This window comes from Aulonocara sp. 'chitande type north' Nkhata Bay, linkage group LG14 (genome assembly GCF_057382095.1).
Source record: "Aulonocara sp. 'chitande type north' Nkhata Bay isolate Kocher_YH1m ecotype deep benthic linkage group LG14, A_spYH_male_GT1.1, whole genome shotgun sequence".
Classification (NCBI taxonomy): domain Eukaryota; kingdom Metazoa; phylum Chordata; class Actinopteri; order Cichliformes; family Cichlidae; genus Aulonocara; species Aulonocara sp. 'chitande type north' Nkhata Bay.
In genome coordinates, this window is record NC_141357.1 from 24665706 (window position 1) to 24686443 (window position 20738).

The 20738-nt window shown below is 43.6% G+C and overlaps 1 protein-coding gene across 3 annotated transcripts in view; it reads left to right on the top strand.

Annotated features, from left to right (window-relative positions):
* The window catches only part of sipa1l3 (signal-induced proliferation-associated 1 like 3), an 89613-nt gene that overhangs the window by 62954 nt on the left and 5921 nt on the right, over positions 1-20738 (top strand). For all 3 annotated transcript variants that reach the window (XR_015124696.1, XM_086261721.1, XM_086261722.1), the window contains exons 4-17: positions 692-1673; positions 5438-5568; positions 8009-8197; positions 8716-8890; positions 9286-9389; positions 10988-11145; positions 11240-11825; positions 12706-12804; positions 12896-13071; positions 16026-16274; positions 17620-17796; positions 18432-18556; positions 19472-19581; positions 19667-20115. Coding sequence is in view for 2 of the 3 variants with exons in the window: in XM_086261721.1 (XP_086117847.1) it covers positions 692-1673; positions 5438-5568; positions 8009-8197; positions 8716-8890; positions 9286-9389; positions 10988-11145; positions 11240-11825; positions 12706-12804; positions 12896-13071; positions 16026-16274; positions 17620-17796; positions 18432-18556; positions 19472-19581; positions 19667-20115 (3710 nt within the window). In the remaining variant the exon portion in view is untranslated. The remainder of the gene's footprint in view (positions 1-691; positions 1674-5437; positions 5569-8008; positions 8198-8715; positions 8891-9285; positions 9390-10987; positions 11146-11239; positions 11826-12705; positions 12805-12895; positions 13072-16025; positions 16275-17619; positions 17797-18431; positions 18557-19471; positions 19582-19666; positions 20116-20738) is intronic.

A 20738-nucleotide genomic window follows, 5' to 3' on the forward strand; every position in this document is an offset into this window, starting at 1 on the left:
CAGCTGTAGTTAGTATGGGTTGACATGCTAACCTAATGAGATTGTTGCAGATGTTTTTGGCTGTTCCCTTACCTCCAGGTCACCTGCAGAAGAAATCAGACATCTGATAAAGACATCTTAAGAATATGTCTGTGTAGGTTCTGGCAGGTTGCCAGGATTTAAGTAAACTGACAGAAACTAAAAAGCGAACCACACGTTAGAGTGAGGTCTTTAAATTACTCTCTGTCAGTCCAAAATGTACTACGGTCTGCCCCAGGGCAGCTGTGGCTACAACCGTAGCTTGCCTCCACCAGTGTGTGAATGCGAGAGTGAATGAATAGTGGCATTGTAAAGCGCTTTGGGTGCCTTGAAAAGCGCTATATAAATCCAATCCATTATTATTATTATTATTATTACGGATTCACTTGGCTTTTTAACAATGTATACCAAACTGTTAATTGTAACTTAATTATAAAATCCGTAGTATAAGAAATCTAGACATTGTTCAGCCTTTATTCTTGTTTCATTGAAGCACTGATATTTCTTTTTTATAGATTTTTTATTTTTTTTATTTGAGGAGCTCTCTGTGTGACTGGTTTGATTGACAGCTTTCAGATTTGTCTAAAATCTGCTCCTAGATCGATAAAAGGCTGATGTTCTAACCACTGAGCTGTTATCACACATTGAAATTGTCTCCTCTTCTTGCATAAAGGTGGAGGCTCGAGGAGATGGCGGATTGGGGAACCGGTTCAGGGAATACGGTAGCACCTCCTCCATCGACATCCAAGGCATCCCTGACCAGAGCTTCTTTGACATGATCAGCCAGTTCCGCCAGGAGAGGCCTGACCAGCGCAGCTCTGCACCCATACAAATCGGCGAGCTGCTGCGTGCTCCAGACTCGCCACCTGGACCTCTCCCCTCAGCGCCCTCACCTGGTCCCACAGGTGTGGAAGACAGAGAGACAGGAAGGAAAGACGGCACTGAGAGAGTGAGAAAGAAAAGTGGAGGGACAGAGTCGTCGCTGGGCACCTCCTCTTTGTTTCGGAAACTTCGGAGCTCCAATAGAGGGGAGCTGGATGGAGGGAAAGGAGAAACTGTTGAGGACAGGGGAACACGAGCTGCCATCAATTCCTCCTTTAAATCGTGGGTGTGTCCAAAAAGCTTTGTCCACTTTGACGCTCAGAGCATCCTGTTTGACCTCCACGAGGCAGCAGCTCAGCGTGGCTTTGTCACGCAGAGGAGAAACACGGCCACGGGAGCATCAGCAGCCTCAGTGTCTCTGTCAGTCTCCAGATCCTCAGCGAGTGTAAACGACCCCATTTACTCCAGCATCGAGGATCTGACTCTGAGCCTCGACCAGGGCTCCACCACACCCTCACTGGGTGTGGACCCTCTAGATGGCGCTGGAGCCCAGAGCTCCAGTCCACTTCTCCTCTCCTGCCCACACTTCCTCAATGAAACCGGAGGCCACGGAGAGCGCAACATCAGCTTCCTCAGCTCGTCATTAGAACGAGGAGGAGATGGAGGAGGAGGGGACGGGGGGAGGGGATGGCTGAGGAAGAGTAACGCCAGCGTGTCAGTGGTGGAGGTGGCCACTGAAGAGCAGGCTACAAGACTGGAAAGACTGAAACTGTACAGCATAGAGCATGTAGACCTGGGCGCTAGGTACTACAGAGACTACTTCCATGGAAAAGGTAGCACTGAGTCATACACAGTTAACACACTCACTCTGCTGCAGAGCCATCACTTCCACTATCAATGCTATAAATACTCTTTGATCTAACTGCCAGCTGTGTTCATGTCATAATCACCAGAAGTTTTCATTTCCAAGAGTCTCTTGAGTTAATAAGAAAAGGGTAGGGCTCAGTTTCTGACACATTTAGCATGGTACGCTTACCTCCGGCAAACACAGCGATGAAAATTGACTTACAAAGAACATGAAACAAGAACAAGATGCGACATGTTAGGATGTTCTATCTTTTCATTTCATTTCATTCATTTATTTATTCATTTTCAGGCACAACAAATACCTATATTGAACATAAAATACACAAAACAAAAAACAAAACTTGCCTGAAAAAGGAGTGGGACGAAGAAAACTTATTAAATCCCACCCCTATACTCACTCATCAACAAAAAAAAACAATAAACTTCCCGCAGCTACGCCCATCATTGCATACAGACCCATCAACAGCCCCGGGCAGATACAAGCATCTAAGCGGCAGCTCGCAACCACCAATTAGAGCCTTCATAACTGAATACAGAATATATAAATTATAAATTGCATTACCACAGGTAACAGGCAGTAATAACTACAAGTAACAAACACACATACATATACATACATATATATCTACACACACAAGTACATATATGTACATACATACGCACACTTTATTTTTATTTTTTATTTTTTTGGAATCCATACCAGCAATGGTAAGAGGACAGACATTACAGAGCACACTAAAACCCATCATTGAGTATACTGTGACCAGACCAACTGTTTGTAGAGAAATTTAAATCTATGAATATTTTTGCATTGTTTCAATTGTAAACTCAGACTGTTCCAGATTTTCACACCACATACAGACACACAAAAGCCTTTACGGGTTGTTCGAGTTCTGGGTAATTTGAATTCTCCAAAGCCTCTCACATTATAAACCTTTTCTCGAATTTCAAATCTAGTTTGTAAATTTGCCGGTAAAAGTTTAGTAAAAGCTTTATACAAAATTATGGATGTATTGTAATTAACCAGATCCTGGAATTTAAGTAACTTTGCCTGAAGAAAGAATTTGTGAGTATGATCTAGATAACCAGCCTTGTGAATAATACGCAGTGCTCGTTTCTGTACTGTGACTAATGGATTAGTTGTATTTTTATATGTATTTCCCCACACTTCCACACAATATGGAAGATATGGAAGAACCAGGGTACAGTACAGAGTACGAAGTGCATCTTTATCAAGGAATTGTTTCACTTTGTTCAAAACTGCGAGGCTTCTGGAAATTTTGGTTTTTTTTCTTTGATGAGTTTCTAGTAACCGAGACAACAGAAATCACTTCTCACTCATGAGAGCCATTAATCTGATTGAAAGACACAACAGTTATACTTCATAAACATTCAGTCTCAGTAATAAAATTGTATAAATTATCTTTATGTTTTAAAATCTAAGTACCCTGAAAGTGAGCACTATAAAACTAGATGCTAGATGCTAACAGATTTTTTTTAAACCGTGGAACAGATTTACAGACATACGTTTTCCACATTGAAACCCAATGTTTTTCATTCTTGTTTTTGATTACTGCTTATATGTGTCCAGATGTAGTTTCTGAAACAAGAAACACTTGCTCTGCTTTTTCTTTCTCTTTTCTAAGTGACTAATAAGTCTTTAAAAGTAGTCAAATTTCTTCATCTTGTCGGATGATGTCCGCCCACTGGTGTTAATCACTACTGAGAGCTCAACAATACTGACGTAATGATCTTCCTTTATAATCCAATTTGTGCCTCTTGCTGTCATCCGTTGGAGTTAGATTGTGACGATGTTGTTTGTCCATTCAGAGTTTCTCACATCTCATCCTGCAGCTCTTTATATCCAGCTGGGCCCCAGCGCTGAGCTGGCCAACCTCCCACAGTTTTTCTTACACGTGTACCTGTCTGTTCTGCTGGCAAACTCTGACCTGATGATACGCCACCTGCCTTTCTGCAGGTCGGGAGGAGCACTTAACAACAGTTGTTTTAGATCTGTTGTTAAAGGTCAAATGTCACACCAATTTTCAGAGGAGGCGGTTTGTGTGAGCTTGTCATTGGGCATTTCTTGTCAGCATCACCTCTTCTGACACTGTTGATGAAACTTCCCTCTGGCGTGCATCATCTGGCTGAAGCCTAATTAGTGACAGATGCTGTTAGCCGCACGTGTGTGTGTGTGTGAGCGAGAGAGAGAGACAGAGGCAGGCCTGCAGCCACACAGATAAAGGTTATCATTCCAAAAATATGTTCATCTGCTGACTTGTTTCCAGCTTAGCTGTCCCCCAAAACGCTGCAGAGATTGTGTGCGTGTGCACGTCAGAAAGCCTCATCAAAAAGCTGACATTTGCACCACAGGACGTGGCGTAGAAGCTGATCAGGCCCGAGTCTCCTAACGTGCCCATCATCCCCGTTCACTCCAGCGGTGGGATGGAGGAGGAGTACTTGTCAAACTGGATTCCTCCTCACAGTTCTGGAGAATTTGTGTTTCTTTCCATAATGCCTGCAGCACTGGCATTAGCATGGCTCAGCTTATGAGCTTTAGAGGAATATCGGCAAGATGCTAGTATAGTGTGGCGATAACTCTGTCTCGGCCCCTTTAATAGATGAACGTGTTGTGCCGACAATGCTAATTGACTGCTGTGGACATTACATTTTATTCACTTCCTTGAGTTACAAGGCTGAGGACATATTTCTCCTTTTAATGGTCTCATTCTAAAGGTCATGCTGCCTCATCTGTCAGGCCTGCTAAGTACACATGAATTACACAACATCCAGACAGTCTCTGTAAGTCAAGTTCTTTCCCATTCATCTCATTTCTTATGTATCAGTTCAGTGCTTGTGAACTTTTTCATCCTGTGAAGTGGGACATGACAGAATAATTTGAGAGCCAGTGTGTTATATGTGCTGCTTACTCTCCTTCTCAGTCATGTTGTGAACCTCAACACATTTCTGTAGCCACTTCTGCTGCTTTGTGCTCATTATACATGTAGTCATGTTGATATTACTGATTTAAATCATTGTGAGGTATGTTGCCTAGATAATTTCTCTCTGTGCAGCTACTGTAATTAAAACGTGTTATTTATTTTTAAATAGGGAAGCAGCATGGTGGGTCTGTAGACTGTGCTGTGCCTCATATTAGCGTTTGGAGTTTGTTCTCACTGTGTGTGCGTGGGTTTTCTCTCAGAGTTTCGGTTTCTTCTGCCATCATGCAGGTTAAAGATCACTATCTGCACCCAGGAGCCTCTCATAAAAGAGATTGTTGATCTCTAGAGTTTGCCTTCGAGGTAAAATAATTAAAAATAAATTAATGCGTACAGTTCATAGAGTCCTTTCTTAAACAGGATTACCTTAAACAGGATTTTAATAAATTCATCAGTTTTCCAGGGCAAACAAAAAGGTGGTTGTTATCTGATTTTATGGCTCCAAAAACACTCCAAAACATAAAGCTGGTCAGTTTACTCTCATTCGAGGATTAAGCAGTTAGAGAGAATCTGGAAACGATGTGGAAGTAGATGAAGATTACATTTCCGATGCTCGACTCATCACTGATGGCATTTTTTTGGCTGCTGCTTCTTCTTTTATTATTGGAAAACTCATCTGATCGCCTGTCTGCTGGCACACTGAGGTGTAGACACAACACAGGCACATGTTCAGACACAGAACTTTCTCTGCTTCTCAGACTTTAACCTTGGTTGTCTCTGACCTCCTCCAGAGCTCTCAAACTACTTCGGGACAGACGATAAGCTGGGCCCTGTGGCCTTGAGCATCCGCAGAGAGAAACTGGAAGACACCAAAGACCTGAAAGACCAGTACCAGTACCGACTCATCGTCAGGACGAGCGAGGTATGCGTGTGTGTGTTTATGTGTTTATATGCTGATCACGGGGGTTTCCAGTCAGAGTCTGTTAATTACTCAACTGCTTTCAGTTTCTCCAGGCCTACCTGTGACACGTGCCCTCATTATAACCTTCCCTCTGTCCCCTCGCCCCTCTGCTCATCCCTCTTCTGCTCTCTGTCAGTGGAAAATTCCACCTGCTCAGTCCAAGCACATTAAAGCCAAACCAAACACGGGCTGCTCCCACAGCCAGCTACTTCTCCTCTTTGATGGATCAGACACTCATGATGTGGTAAATGATGGGCTGATGATTGTAGAGAATTAGTTTTCAGATTCTCTGCATCCATTCTTGGTTTTTTTCAGAGGTTTTACTTCCACAGTTTCCAAGACACAATTTTGGAAAGACATCTTTGTTCAGAGACACAACTGATGATTATTTTCCTACTAATTAATGTAAATTGTCCATCTCAGTTTACCGAAGTCAAGTAGAATGACTCTTGTAGTTTGACTAACAGTCCAAAACTGAAAGACATTAAGTTTACTGTAACTGAAATAGTTGGAGACTATCTCGATGCGGGGCTACCAATTCTAAATTATCTGAAGGTGTGAATGGTTCTTTCTCTGTGTTAGCCCTGCAGCGTGTCCAGGGTGTATCCTGCCTCTCATCCTATGACAGGTGGGATAAGCTGTTGGAAAATGGATGAAAATTCTGGAAATTAATAGTTAGTGCTAGTGTTCACACCACTTAGACCTCACTTTCTGCTCAGCTCAGTCTTATGGGTTTTTTTTTTATTTTTATTTTGTGCATGGTTGGCATTTAAAATGATAACACAGCACAGTTTGTGTCAGAGGTCTTGTGAAGTAATTGGCTTAATCTCAATCAATATATTTTACCGGTTTAGCATCATAAAGACCGCTCGAACAACAAGCTCGCCTCTCCTCATTGTGTTAATGCGGTCTTAGCCTGAGTGTGTCCTTCTTTGTGGCTGTGCTGTGTTGTTTTTAGCAGGATTACATGGCTGCCTGGCCTCATCACTGTAGCTCTGGTATAACAATGGAGCCTCTCCACCATCTAAGTACACAGAGCTAAGCTAACAGACACAGTCCAGGCCCACTGTTCCCACACAGAGAAAAAAGGAGATTGATTGCGGACTTTATTCTCTCCCACTCAAGCCACAGCCGCTCTCAAATATCCATCCCCCTAAGCCTGTCATTTAATTCTGTGCTGACACAGCAAGGTGGGGAGACTTCCTCTTTCTCCTCTGTCACACATTCAAACAGCCCCCCCCCTCTGATATTTCTGCTCAGCACGTCGCAGTCACTCGTTCGGCCTTGCTCACAGGCTGACGAGTTGAAACGATATCTGCGTAACTTCAGCCGTGGGTCGGTCGGGCTTCATTTCCTTGCGGCAGACCCGAGTCGCTGAGGTTCAGCTGTCTCTCCGGCCTCTGCCAGCTCCAGAGACCGCCATACATTTTTAATCAGTCTGCAAGTGAGAAGCAGCAGCCCACTCCTCCCAGAGGTTATTATAGTCTAACTGTTTTGAAGCAGGTCAGTTCCCCCTGATCAGGAAGCAGCACAATACTGAGCAGAATCTTGATTCACAACACCGCTGAACTTAAAGCCTCCATGCAGACGCCTGTCACTGCGTGCGTGTTTGACAAACAGGAAGATGCTTCAGGGCAGCAGGGCGCCATTAATGTGATCTGATGGACCGACCTGCTTCAGACTCCCATACTGTGAATCATCCAAACCCCTTTTTCTCAAAAGTGTAGTACAGCGACCTCTGACCTCTCTCAGTAGAGTTCAACATCAACATTATTGTTACTTTTTTACGGCAATGCTGCTTTATTATTTCATAAATACCCAACCCACAAAGCCAATATGTCTGATACACTAAAGTTCAATTCACTTCAGAAGTTTTATGTCAACAAAGAAAAAAAGGAACAAGAAATAAATCCAAAAAATAAGAATTTAAAAACTAAGACTGTTCTTATTATTACTTAATCTAAATATTTTTTTTATTTATGTTTAAGGTGTACAACATAAATGTCCAACCAAAAATCTAAAACTTGAGCCCTTAAAGGAAAAACACTAAACAGCAGAAAGCATTAAACTTTAAGACCATGCAAAAAGAAATTTACTGCTTAACTATTTAAATTTATCGATGGGTTAAAAAAATCAAAACAACAGCAATAAATCCAGTGGTTTTATCACAAACAAGAACGATGCACATCATCACATCATTAGCAAGGCTGGTTACTATAATCACACTGATCTGTTGTTTCCCACATCATGAGGTTATATTCACTGTAACACCTTTGGGGGGCGGAATATAAATTTTCTTGACATTTCAACCATGACACTTGAATAATATTTGTTATGTAGGAAGCTCAAATTGCTTCCAGTTTGTTTTGTTTTTTAAACTAATGTTGTTCTGAACCCACAGCTGGTGACGCTGCGCGGCTCCATTTTAGAAGATGCAGTGGCGTCTACGGGGAAGCATGGCACCGTTCGGGGTCTGCCACTCAAAGAGGTCCTGGAACAGGTCGTCCCCGAACTCAACGTGTCCTGTCTGAGACTGGCGCTCAGCACGGCCAAAGTCACAGAGCAGCTCCTTAAACTGGATGAACAGGGGGTGAGTTTACGGTGCACTGAGTGCACCGAACAGCTGTTCCAGCAAGCTGGAAGACTGCAGAGTAAAATTGTACACTAATAAGGGGAAGCTGTGGCACGTGGTGTTCTCAGGTAGTGTGTGAGACTTGGGTAACTGATTTAGTGCTGGTGCAAAGTGCAGTGTTGTACAGGGAAAGCTGTAAGAAAAAGGGTGTGGTACGTTTGAGCATGAGTGAGTAACCATACAAGCTGTAATGTTTGGCCATGTTATCTCACCTTTCATTTAATGGAGGGAGAAGTGTAGGGTGGAGGTATTTTGCCAACAACTGAGCTGTTGGGTTGTTTGTGCAGGTGGTTTATAGATCAACAAAGCTGTGTGTAAACAAGTCCAGATATACGTTACTTTTGGGTTAAAAGCTTGTTTGTTGGCATTAACCTTCAGAGTGCTGTGTTTCAGCTGTGTTTGTGTGTGTGGTCTCTCAGCTGCTCGTGCTTGTTCTGCTTGTGTAATATTAACATCGTGTCTCTTCTGCCTTGTAGTTAAGTCAGAAGCACAAGGTGGGTGTTCTGCTGTGCCGTGCAGGGCAGAGCACAGAGGAGGAGATGTACAACAACGAGGAGGCATCGCCCGCCTTCTCTGCCTTCCTGGAGCTGCTCGGGGAGCAGGTGCTTCTCAAAGGATTCACCAAATACGCTGCACAGCTCGACACCAAGAGTAAGAACGCTCTGCAGCATAGCATCCGCTTTTAGAAATCATATTTTTACATGTTGGTCTCATTGCTGAAGAAGTGGTTTCAATGTATCATTTCATTACTGTTTCCTATTCTCAAAAGAAAAATGCAAATAAACTGTGAAATGAGTATTTTAGGTTTTAAAGGATGTTCTTCATAAAGACACTCACTTGTCTCGATAAAGCCATAAAGAATGTTTACACAGTAACTCCTGCAGCATCTTTAGTTTTCATGAATTCACTACATTTAACAGACTCATCAGTCAGTAATGTTGCATATGTGTCATAAAACCGGGGGTTACACAGTGAATGCATCATCAGAAACTTTGACTAATGTGTGGTCAACAGCTGCTGACTTTCAACAAATATCTTTCCTCCAGCGGACTCTACGGGCACCCACTCCCTGTACACCACCTACCAGGGCTATGAGATAATGTTCCACGTGTCCACCATGCTGCCATACATGCCCAGCAACCCACAGCAGGTAACAGCCCCACCTAAGTAAAGCACCAACACTGGTGTACGTCTCTAAAGAAAAAAAAACATCCAAGTCGATGCTTTGTTGTCACACAGCCTTTGAAAGCACGTCTGTGTTTGTTAGCTGAGGCTTCTTCTGCTATTTTTTCTCTGGCTCGTAAACGACGGCAAGAATTCATGAAGTGGAAACTTGTGACTTTTGTCGACCTCTTCATTTGGAATTTTTTGTTTTTATTCAGCCTCTTGTGTTTTTATAGTCTTTGTTTTCTGTGTCTTGGTATTTCTTTCCTTTCTGGCTGTCTCTTCTTTCATTGTTTGTCTGGATCAGAGTTGGGTGGGGTTCAGCAGTGTAGTTATTAGTATATTTTCTTCCTCTTACTTTCCCTCTCTATCTTTTTTTTTTTTTTAATTTGACTAAATTTTTCTTCTTGCATGATCTTCTGGATGCTGTGCGTTCCCAGCATGTGCTGGTGTCGCTCAAGAGTGTGTAAAATTCAGCATGTTGGTATTTTTTACAGTTTGCCTGAGTATTTGCGTAAGAGCCTGTCTCGAGTGTGCACATGTGCCTGCAGGTGCTCGGGATTAGTGCACACTTTTGAATGTGTCAGTATGTCAGAGCAGAGCAGTTTAGGCCAAAGAGGTGTCATTAAACATACATTAATCTTGTTAATTAAACTTCACTGTTGCCATATCCATACCAGCAATCAGTTATTTATTATAGAAAAAGCTTTTTGATAATCTCCTCATCTTTTAGTAACATGAGAAAATGTGAAATCGTTGAAATGTTCGAACAGCTGAGTGTTGGTGTCAGGTGTTTATAACAGCACAATAACTCCATCCAGAGGCTTTAGGGGCTGCAACAGCAAGGAGGTTTACTTACTCAGTTGAACCTCTAGATGGCATCATCTCACTGCAAAAATAACCCTCAGTGACTGGAGAAGCAAAAGAAGGTTGAAACATAAGCTGCTGTGATGACTCCTGAATTCAGGATAAAGGAGAACACTAACTTCACCTGCACAACTGTTCTTGGGTTAAATGAACAATGAAGAAATTTGCTGTAAATAACAGGTGAATCATGCATATGAAGGGTCACATTCAAAACGCTGAAATAGAAAATGATGATATGCTAATACATAAGAGGCCCCAAATAGCCCAGATTTTCATGCTACTGTAAAAAAAACATGAAGTGCAATTCAAATATTCACACAGCAGCCTGGGTACGAGTGAAGGATGCTCCTGTGGTACTGCACAGGAGCCAAACAGTGGGCTGCATTACATAATTGGTATTTTCACACTTCTCTTTGCAGATGAAGAGCAGATTGGCAAGCACCGCACCACAGACACAGCCTGCACTGTGTGCCACGTCTCCTACATAAACGCAGATAGACAGACAAGCTAACGCACACACACAGACACAAATAGCCCACACAGAACCCGCAAAACAAATTACGTAAAGAGCTGTTGCTTGGTGTCTAACAGCGAGTGTCTTAATCTCTCTTTTCCCCTGTCGGACATTCTGTCGTTCACTGAGTCAGTCGTGTGAATGCCAATTACGCTCGCTCGTTTTTATTAATTTATCGTTTTTATGTCTTCTCTCCTGCTCAGCTCCTGAGAAAGAGGCACATAGGGAACGATATTGTCACCATCATCTTTCAGGAGCCCGGAGCGCTGCCCTTCACCCCGCAAAATATTCGTTCACACTTCCAGCACGTTTTTGTTATTGTTCGTGTTCACAACCCCTGCTCTGAAAACACCTATTACAGGTAAATGTTTACATCAGCACAAACTCATGTTTCTATACACGTGGTGCACGTTATTAATTAGGATCTCACTTCCAATACTGTTCCCGCCTCTCAGTGTTGCCGTGACGCGAATGAAGGATGTGCCCCCCTTTGGACCACCCATCCCCAGCGGCGTCACCTTCCGGGACCCAGAGACCTTTCGTAACTTCCTTCTCGCCAAAGTCATCAACGCAGAAAACGCAGCACACAAGTCTGAGAAGTTCCACACCATGGCGACGCGAACACGGCAGGAGTACCTGCGCGACCTGGCCGAGAACTATGTCAGCAGCACGCCGCTGGATTCAGCCGGCAAATTAAACAACCTCATCTCCCTCGCATCTAAGAAACGGGAGCGCACGAAGGCGAGAGAGGGAGCGGAGCTGGGTGCTGCCGGGGCGGTCGCCTGGAGAGTCCAGGCCCAGGACTTTAGCGGAGGAGGGGGAGCAGAACTCCCCTGTGCCTTGGGTGTGTCGGCTGAATACATCGTCCTCATAGACTGCTCCACCAAAGAGGTGGTGTTCAACTGTTTCTGTGCAGACGTGATTGGCTGGACGCCGGAGCGGCTGGCACTGAAGATCTTCTACGGCAGAGGAGACCACATTGCAGTTCGAGTGCCAGAGGGAGGTGCACAGGACATCAGGGAGATGGTGCAGAGGTTAAAGGTGAGACCTTGGAGCAAAGACTTGATCTTGGGATTTGGGGTCATGCAGGCTGTGCTGTAAGCAGATCTTGTAGAAAGACTACAGTGCAAACACAGTTGTGTCATGTCTTGTTTACTTCCTTGTTCTCCAGCCTGTAGTTTTCTTTACATCCTTTGGTGTGTGTGTTGTTTTTTTTATTGCTTTGTTGCTTTCTCACCAACTCTTAGAGTAAAATAACATGAAACTTTCCTCATCTGTTTGGATTTGTGCCCCTGTATGTCTAGTGCAAACAAGACATACTGCTTGCACAAAATTATTCTTTAGAGCTTCCTGTAGTCAGAAATGTTTCATGTGGTTATTGAAGTTTATTAGACCAAATCAGTGCAACACCTTCATTCTTTTATACTCCTTTAAGCTCAGGGGATTTCCACAGTGGATGTTGGTTTTCATTCCACTGAAAAACTAAATTCAAAGGCAAGTCATTGTGTCAACATTCACACTGTATTCTGTGTTTTGTTTTTTTTTGCTTTATGTTTTTGTGGTTGTCTTCCTTTTTCAATGAAGCTATGCCACTGTCTGCACTGGCTCATCTGAGGCCTTTCAAATTGTGATAATCTCTGAAAAAAGTGATGAATTAAACGCTGGGAAGAGGAGATTTCCTGGACTCGATCAAGCTTTGAGTTAATCCAGCAGAAAATGAAATATTTAAAAATGAGTTAATCTTACTAAAAGCACCAAATACATGCAGAGTTGAGACTGAAAAGTTGACCCAGTGCTGGGTAAGAAGTCATCATCACCTGGTTGTTACTTTGCTATGATGATCTTTAGTTTGTTAGTCCATATATATAACAAGCTAATACTGTAAATCTGATATGATTTTTTTTTCCTTCTGTTTGTGTAGTTGTTGACAGTGGGATGTGAAACTGTGGATATGACACTAAGGAGAAATGGACTGGGACAGCTGGGCTTCCACGTTCGCTTGGATGGCACCGTAGCTGAGGTACCGTCAGATGACCAGATCTAATTTTGAAGCACTCTGAAGATTCTTGGCCGCGCATAAATGCTCTGCTTTTGTTTTGTTTTTCATCCAGGTGGAGGAGTACGGCTTCGCCTGGCAGGCAGGCCTGAGGCAGGGTAGCCGGTTAGTGGAGATCTGTAAGGTGGCTGCAGTGACGCTGACGCACGAGCAGATGATTGACCTGTTGAGGACATCGGTGACAGTCAAAGTTATCATCATTCCTCCATACGAAGAAGGCGGGCCTCGTAGGTGCGTGGCAGTCTGCGTGTGGTTTCCTTTGAATCCTTTCGAGCTTCATTTGTAAACAGCTGTCATGAATGCAGATGTTTGGACAGTGGGTTACAGCACAGGAGCGCGCTCAGTGTAAGTGGGCAGAAGTGGAAGGACAAGAGCGAGCTAGAAGAGAGCGCAGGACACTCATTACTCCAACACACAAAAGCCTGGCAGAGATAGTGGCCAGACTCCAATGTTCTGATGATTCTGTGTGGGAGTGTGTGAAAAGAGGAAGCGAGCAAACAGAGAGAAAGAAAGATGCGTTGCTGAAAAGGAAGCGGGCGAAATGAGGCACACAGACAAAAAGAAAGAAGCATTTGTTTAACGTGAATTAGCTACAATCCGCCTTCCTTTCTTCTTCATATCTGCTCATCTCTGCTATTGTGTCACTTCCTCTCCTCCACATCATTTATATCTTTTCCCTGCCGTCACCCTTTTCCATCCTTTCATCCACACACGAGGCCTTGATTGAGACAGAATAACGAGACCTTATGAGACGCTGATGTGGTGTTACTGAGGTGAAAAAATAACCGTGTGTGTGTGCGCGCACACTTGTGACCGAGAACCAGAGCTCCTAAATACAGTAATTGTGTCAGGCTGTGTGATCGCACAGTGGTTAGATTTCTTTAATGCTGGAGGCAGTTTAATTACGCCAACTTAAATCCCTTTGACACACACACATGCACAAACACACACATGGTACTGTGGCATTGGAGCAACTGATAATTAGAGTCTTGTATTTCATTCTTCCTCTCTCTCCCCATCCGACTCATTTGCTGTTGTGTGCCAGGCAAGCAGATTGCATGAGATTAAAGCCTGGAATCTGCAGGAGAAAAAAGGTCCACAAAAAATATAAATAAATAAAGGAGTGGAAGTGATTAATTAAAAATGCACGCCCTGTGCGAATGAAAAGGACAGGAAAAGAGGGAGGGAGGGAGAGAGTGAAAGAGAGAGAGAGAGAGGGAGGCAGGGTTGAGTGTTATGAGCAGGAGAGGCAGAGAAGCGCTGGGTGAGGAGGACGTGTCTCAACACCGCCGAGAGTTAGAGCAGTGGGTGGAAGAGAAAAAGAAAGAAAAGAGAGAGAGAGACCAAAGTTGGAAGGGCTTTTTCTTTGCCGTTCTTTCTCGGCTCTGAACGTGCAAGATGGACAGATACGACGGGGAGAAGGTGTGACTTCTGGCACTGTGTATTTGACTGTGTGCGTGCACGAGTGCGTGCGTGCGTGCACGAGCTCCAGCTGTGTCACATCAGCCAGCGTGATGGGAGGAACACTGAATGCCGGCAGATTGAGGCTCTGCTCTCTCTAAGGTTTGTGCTCTCTTCCTGCGTTTGTGTTAGCCCGCGCTGCTGTTATGTAACCGTATTGATACTGATTGGATTTGACTCATTCCGTTGTTGATGAAAATATCCCGACCACATGTGCATCGACTTGTGTGTCTTTTGGTTTAATGCACATGTCATTTGAAATCAGCTGGTGGTGTTTTTGAGGACGTCTGTGTTGTGTTTGTGTTTTACCGTGGACATGGCTGCAGCGTGTTTTCACTGTGGATTAGTCAGCTGATTATTTTCAAGGTTAAATGAATAATCACACTGTATAAAAGAAACATGTATCCCCTGCACAGTTTCCCAAAGCACACGATGACATCTTGAAATGTTTTGTCCAAGCAGCACTTTGAGGAGCCTCACAGATATTCTGCTAACATGTGTGCTAAAAACAAACATTTGATTCATCGTTGAAGCCAATTTTAAGCAAAAACATGTTTGGGGAAACTATAATGGACTTCTTTGTTCTGACTTTATTTTTGTTCTGCTGCTTACAGGAACTTTTGGTGCCCCCAAAGACTTTATAACCACCCCCAAAACAAAAATGCACTCCCCCCTCTGATGCTGTGGTGAATTTATCATTGGGGTCTAATTTATCCAAGCATAACAGACACTTTTATTCATCCATTAAACGTAAATAACTGAAAATTAATAGACTTACGTCAGACAAGGTAACAGCATTATTGCCTTAATACGCCACATGCGTATTGTTTAATAATGAAAGTTTATACTACACACACTCTGTCCTCATGGCCTTTATCCCACTCTGCCTCACTTTAAATCCTCACCCTCACAGCATTTTCCTGCTCATTTCCTCCTCTCTTCATTAGTCTCATGTTAAATGCCATCCAGTATGCATATTTGATGCCTCCTTCCCTCCCTCAGTGAGGCTTTGTGAATGGAGTAATGATGATGATGTGTAAAAGACATGTGCTGGGCTACTTACATGCTGTTTTTATTTATTTAGTCAGAGGGAGCTGAAAGAGTGAATATCTGTGTGATCTTTGTTTTAAAAACAGATTCATAATTATTTGATGCGTGATTGTACAACCAAGGCAACCTTGCGTGCCTTTACTAAACATATCTGCTGTGTCTACCAAGACTCTGATTCAGGAGCTGTTTGATGAGATTGGATATTTCTCTCTCACACACATATACACAGACACACACACTTGACCTCAGTCTCGCAGTAGGAGAGATGGAGTCCTGATGTGCCAATAATCGGTTTACTTTGCTCTCTTTCTCCCTCCATTGGCGTCAGGGGAGCTCATTAGTGAGCTCTGTTACATGTCTGCAGTGTGTTTGAGCATCCACAAAGTAAGTTATGAGACGACAATAATGTGGAGCATTTGGGGGAGATTTATTGAGCAGTTTCCACGCACTGAACTCGGTACAGAAACCGCTGTTCTGGTTCAGCTACAGTTCAGGGCTGCTGCATTTACTGACCCGTGCTGAGGATCAAAAACTACACATGAAGGCTGTGTAAAGGAGATAACCTTGGAGTTTTGGAGGGAAACAGCAGCATTTTAAGTGTCATGCTTTTAATTCTCTTGTAGTGGATGTGGTGTCTCTGTACCGTTATAAACTGTCCTCCTCTGTCTCTGTAGGGGCTGCACCGAGGAGTACGAAATGAAGACCATGGAGCAGAAACCAGAACCTGAGCCTCTAGCAGCAGGATACCGACCCTCTCCTCGCCAGACCTGGCGATGGGAGAACTCACCTGTTCCTCAAGTGCTCCACCCCACTAGCATGCAGCGCTGGGCCCCCATCGGCCCCCCACCTCCTCCACTAGTACGCTCACACAAGCCCCTGATGCCAGTTCCCTACAGAGAGCCTCAGCACCTCAGCTCCAAGAGGTGAGCCTCACTTCTACACATGTGCTGCTGCCCCACTTGCACCAAGTCTTTATTTATCACTCCATTAAAATTCAGATTTTAAGGGGGAAAAAGCAAGTATAAAAAGTGTTTAAAGCCTGCAGTGTGTAGAAATGTAGAAAAGGGACAACAGCAGCTGCTTTGACTTTTTTTTCCTCATTGTACTCTTCACCTGAAAAGCTCAGTGAGTGGCCAAAGTCTTTGTTCTAGGCTAGATGTTCTAAAGCCTCATACAGACCTTGGAGGAGGTGCAGGAGTCAAATTTCCTTTAAGTAATGAATGCGAAAAGGTTGTTATGGATGTCTTTGTCCAGTGATGACAAAATCTTGTCACCTACTTCAGCTTTAACTGCGTATTGTATGAAGTTAGTGAATCCAGTCAGCATTCTTCAGCATACTATGAGGATATTTGTTCATTAAGACTTAAAGCAATAATTAATGATGGGTGTAAAAGTGTGATATGCATTGCAGTGAGCCATCTTCACAAAGGCTTCCTGTAGTAGATAGTATCCTCGTCCAAACTCCTCAATCCTCGTCGCATTTTCAGTTTTACATCACGGAGCTGTCATCATCTTACACAGTTAATTATAGAGATGAGGAGAAAACTGCTGCAGCTGTACAGGTGGCTGTAGATGAAATGTTTTATTGCATTTTAACTAAACAGTTGTTCTGCAGCTCCTTGTCTTAGTTTGTTTATGTTGTCTGATGAAAGATTTGATGTTAAATCACTGAATGAATGTTTGAGGAAAAGTGATGTCAGCTGGATGACATCATGGATAAACCGAACATGAACTGTGACTGCTCCAAGAAAACCTGCTTAGTCCTGTCATCAGGATGTTTTCTTCATACAAAAACCATAAATATGATGGAACTCCTGTGCACGGCTCCTGAAATCCTTCTATATAACATTTCACATCAGGGTTTTCCGAGGCAGATATGTGTGAAGTAACAAAAGCCCTCAGGCTAACTCGTGTGATTACTGCACCGTATAAGCCTGCCAGACGGTCGTAAACTTGTATTGATAGTAAACCACCTAAAAAGTGGAAACAATAAAGTCTTTGTGTGGTTTTATTCCACTTAAAGAAGTTTTTTCCCCAAAAACTGTCAATACTAGTTTTTTAAACTTGAGTTGGTTCCAGGTGTTTGTCTAAAACAACACATTTTAAGCTGTTTTCATTGTGTTTTCAGTCTGTTTTGCTCTTTTGAGTGACACACAGACACACTAGTCCTCAGTTATTTTAAATCTCTCTTATTTGTGTTATGTATCAATCACCTCTCTGTAGTACGCTTGTTTCTCTCGATTACCCACCGTCCTTTGTGTATTTCAGGCCGGTCAGCTACCCAGAGAACCACTACAGCCTGTCTCCTGCAGGAGGCGACAGGCCCTACAGAAACCCCTCAGCCAGCTTCTCCTCTCCTCCCTCCGGCCTGGTCAGTCTCACCACGATGGGACCACCTGGAATCTCACCGGGCCCCTTTGTGCGCTACAAACCTTCACCCGACAGGTGTGTGTGGGTGTGTGGTGTTTTACTCTGCAAGCTCTCCACTGTCACTCGTTTGATCTTGATCAAACATGTCTGGTTTTACTCGTAAATGCTTTGTGTGCTGAAGGTGGAATATATTGGTTCAAATCGCAGGCTGAATAGCGCGGCACGACCAGGTCTGCAGTTAGACGTGTATGAACACACAGTCTCCCAGAGGAAGGATCTGTTGTGTGGGTGGCTCTTCCTCACACTGTGGAGGTTGATAACATCTCACCCAACCAGAAAAACTTGTTTTATTCAACCGCCACAGGGATGCAAAGCAGAAGCTGGAAATGTTCTCTGTTAGTCAGAAACGTTATATTTTTACAGCTGGGGAGTTTTATTCCAGAGTGTGTCCTTTCTGTCGTGATGTCTGAGTAGCTGTACATCTTATTTTATTTGAAAAAGGGTTTTGACCTTCCACCAATTATAACATCAGGACTGATTAAAAGAGCAGAGCAACACAAAATGCAATTTTTGTCAGAAACAGCAGGAGGATTCACAGACTTCTGTTTAGTAAGGTAGAACAGACTCGTCACCTTAAACATATGCAGCTCCAGGGACCGGGAAAATCCCTGCGAATGTGTTCACTAATGTTTCTCCTGTGGTTCATATAGATTTGGAACAGGACAGCGCCCCCTGCTGCCGTATGATCCTCACCTCGGTGTGGACCTCCTCTCCAGTGGAGAATCTTCGTCAGGCTTTACCAGTCAGGAGAGTACCATGGAGCGCAGCAAAACAGGTACAGCACCACCTTCAGAAGTAAATGTTGAACTCACTTGTATGTGTCTACTCTTATGTAACATATAATGTAAAATCTCATAAGGAGCAAAAAATGAGTTTTTTATTGGTTTGGTTTTTAAAAACAGTTAAACATCACCCTACATATTTTCATTGCTGACGTCTAAACAGAGACTTGTAAAAGTCTCACATTATTGTTTAAATGTCCTAATAAATAGGTCTCTATCTGCTGATAAACAAGCCTTTCTGAAGCCCTAAGTAGTATGTTATTCTATCAGATTTCCCAAACATCCAATCATATGGTTGATATGCTGATAGTGCTTTTAACTCCTGCTGTCAATAGTAGTCGTATAAGATATCTATTAGCTGACCCCTGAGCAATGCGATCTTGGACTCTTTTGCAAGATTTTGGCGAAATATCTTCTTGAGGGCATCAGAGACATTATTATGTGTCTGAATTTGGACAAATCCAGAGTATGTGCAAATGAGTCCTAGCTTGTGTACCACATTATAACTTTCAGTTATAATTTATTTATTCAGTTCCATGAATTTTAACTTGTTGCTGAATGTGCTTCACTGCATATTTCCGGTGGTATTTCTGTGCGTACTTCAGCATCCCATTTCCTTTTTGTATGTAATGTAGTGGGGGGTTTTTTTTTTTTTTTACAGTTTTTACAGAATTTCTCACTTCCATTTATTCTATAGATATGTACTCTTCTTATGTGTTGTTTTCATGCTGCTTTAAAGAGTGCAGTTGTTGCTCAGACTAGAGGCTGCTGAGTGTGGTTTTGGTGTGTGGGGGGAGGTCAGTGTTTAAATGTGCTATAAGTATTTAATCCTCTTTGACAGCCGTGGACGTTCAGTGTGATTTGTTATAATCCTGAGAGTGTCTGTCTATGTGTGTGTTTGGATGCAGAGCCTCTCTGGCATGTCCCAGCGTCTCGAGGACCAGGTGGTGGAGGGGGGCAGAGGAGAATGCCCAGACAGGATGTCCCGGGGAAAGACTCTCCAAACAGACACTCGAAGGTCAGACTCAACATCAACACTGCGTCTCTCTTCTTTCCACCTTTCGCCTTTTCGCTGAGCTCCTCTGACTCTGTGTCCTCCGCAGGGTGAGACTCAGTACTCCAGCCACTCCAGCAGCAACACCCTGTCCAGTAACGCCTCGAGCAGCCACAGCGACGAGCGCTGGTTCGACGGAGGCGCACCTGGAGAGCGAGGAGGCGTGGGTTGCCTCGGTGAGCCGGCCGATCCTGACCCCGACCTCCTTAACAAGGGCGGATCCAACGATAGCGGCATCGACGCCTCGACCCACTACGGAAACGGTCGCCACAGTAACATGTCCAACAGCCAGTCCCACAAGGCCATGCACAGCTCTGCGACCTACAGTGGCATCCCGGAGCTGTCGGTGGGAAGGAGCGGCGGCAGCGGGGGGGAGGCTAAGAGACGAGAGTCTTCGCCCATTATACCAGCTGCGGCCAATCAGAACAAAGGGTACAGGACGAGGACGTTCCCTCCTCCTGGCTCCAGCGCTGATAAAATGGATGCTTTCAAGCCCAGGTAAGTGACAAACTCCTGATGAGATGCATCGCCTGCTGATCCTTTTCCTGTAAGAATGCCAGGCCCCATGGACAGTGAATAGATAAGATAAGATAAGATAAGATAACCTTTATTAGTCCCACACGTGGGAAATTTGTTTTGTCACAGAATAGAGTGAATGTTACAGTTTTAGGCTCAGATTCATGTGCTTATTAATCACTTTAGAGTGTTTTTATCAGTCTTTAGTTTATGTAGCATCATCACATGACTGAAAATGTTCAATACTAAACTAAATGTAGAGAAAAAGTAGGATTATGGCCGTCTAATCCTTGTCAAACATAAAGATCATCATGTGATCTCTTGCTCTCGTGGTTTTATAACTGTCAGGGCTGTGATATAAATCCACGCAGGGATTCAGCACACAAACCTCCACCCGCTTCGGTCACTCCGTGCTGAAACTCTGAGTCCCAGCAGCTCTTGTTCTGTACTCTGTGCATGCGATGTGTCACATGATGATCGAGACACGTAACCCCAAGTCCTAAAAAGCCAGAACATTGTTTAAGATGTGGATAAAAAAAGAATTCAATGATTTGGAAAGCTCATAAACCCATACTATATTCACATTAGAGCGTAGAAAACATCTG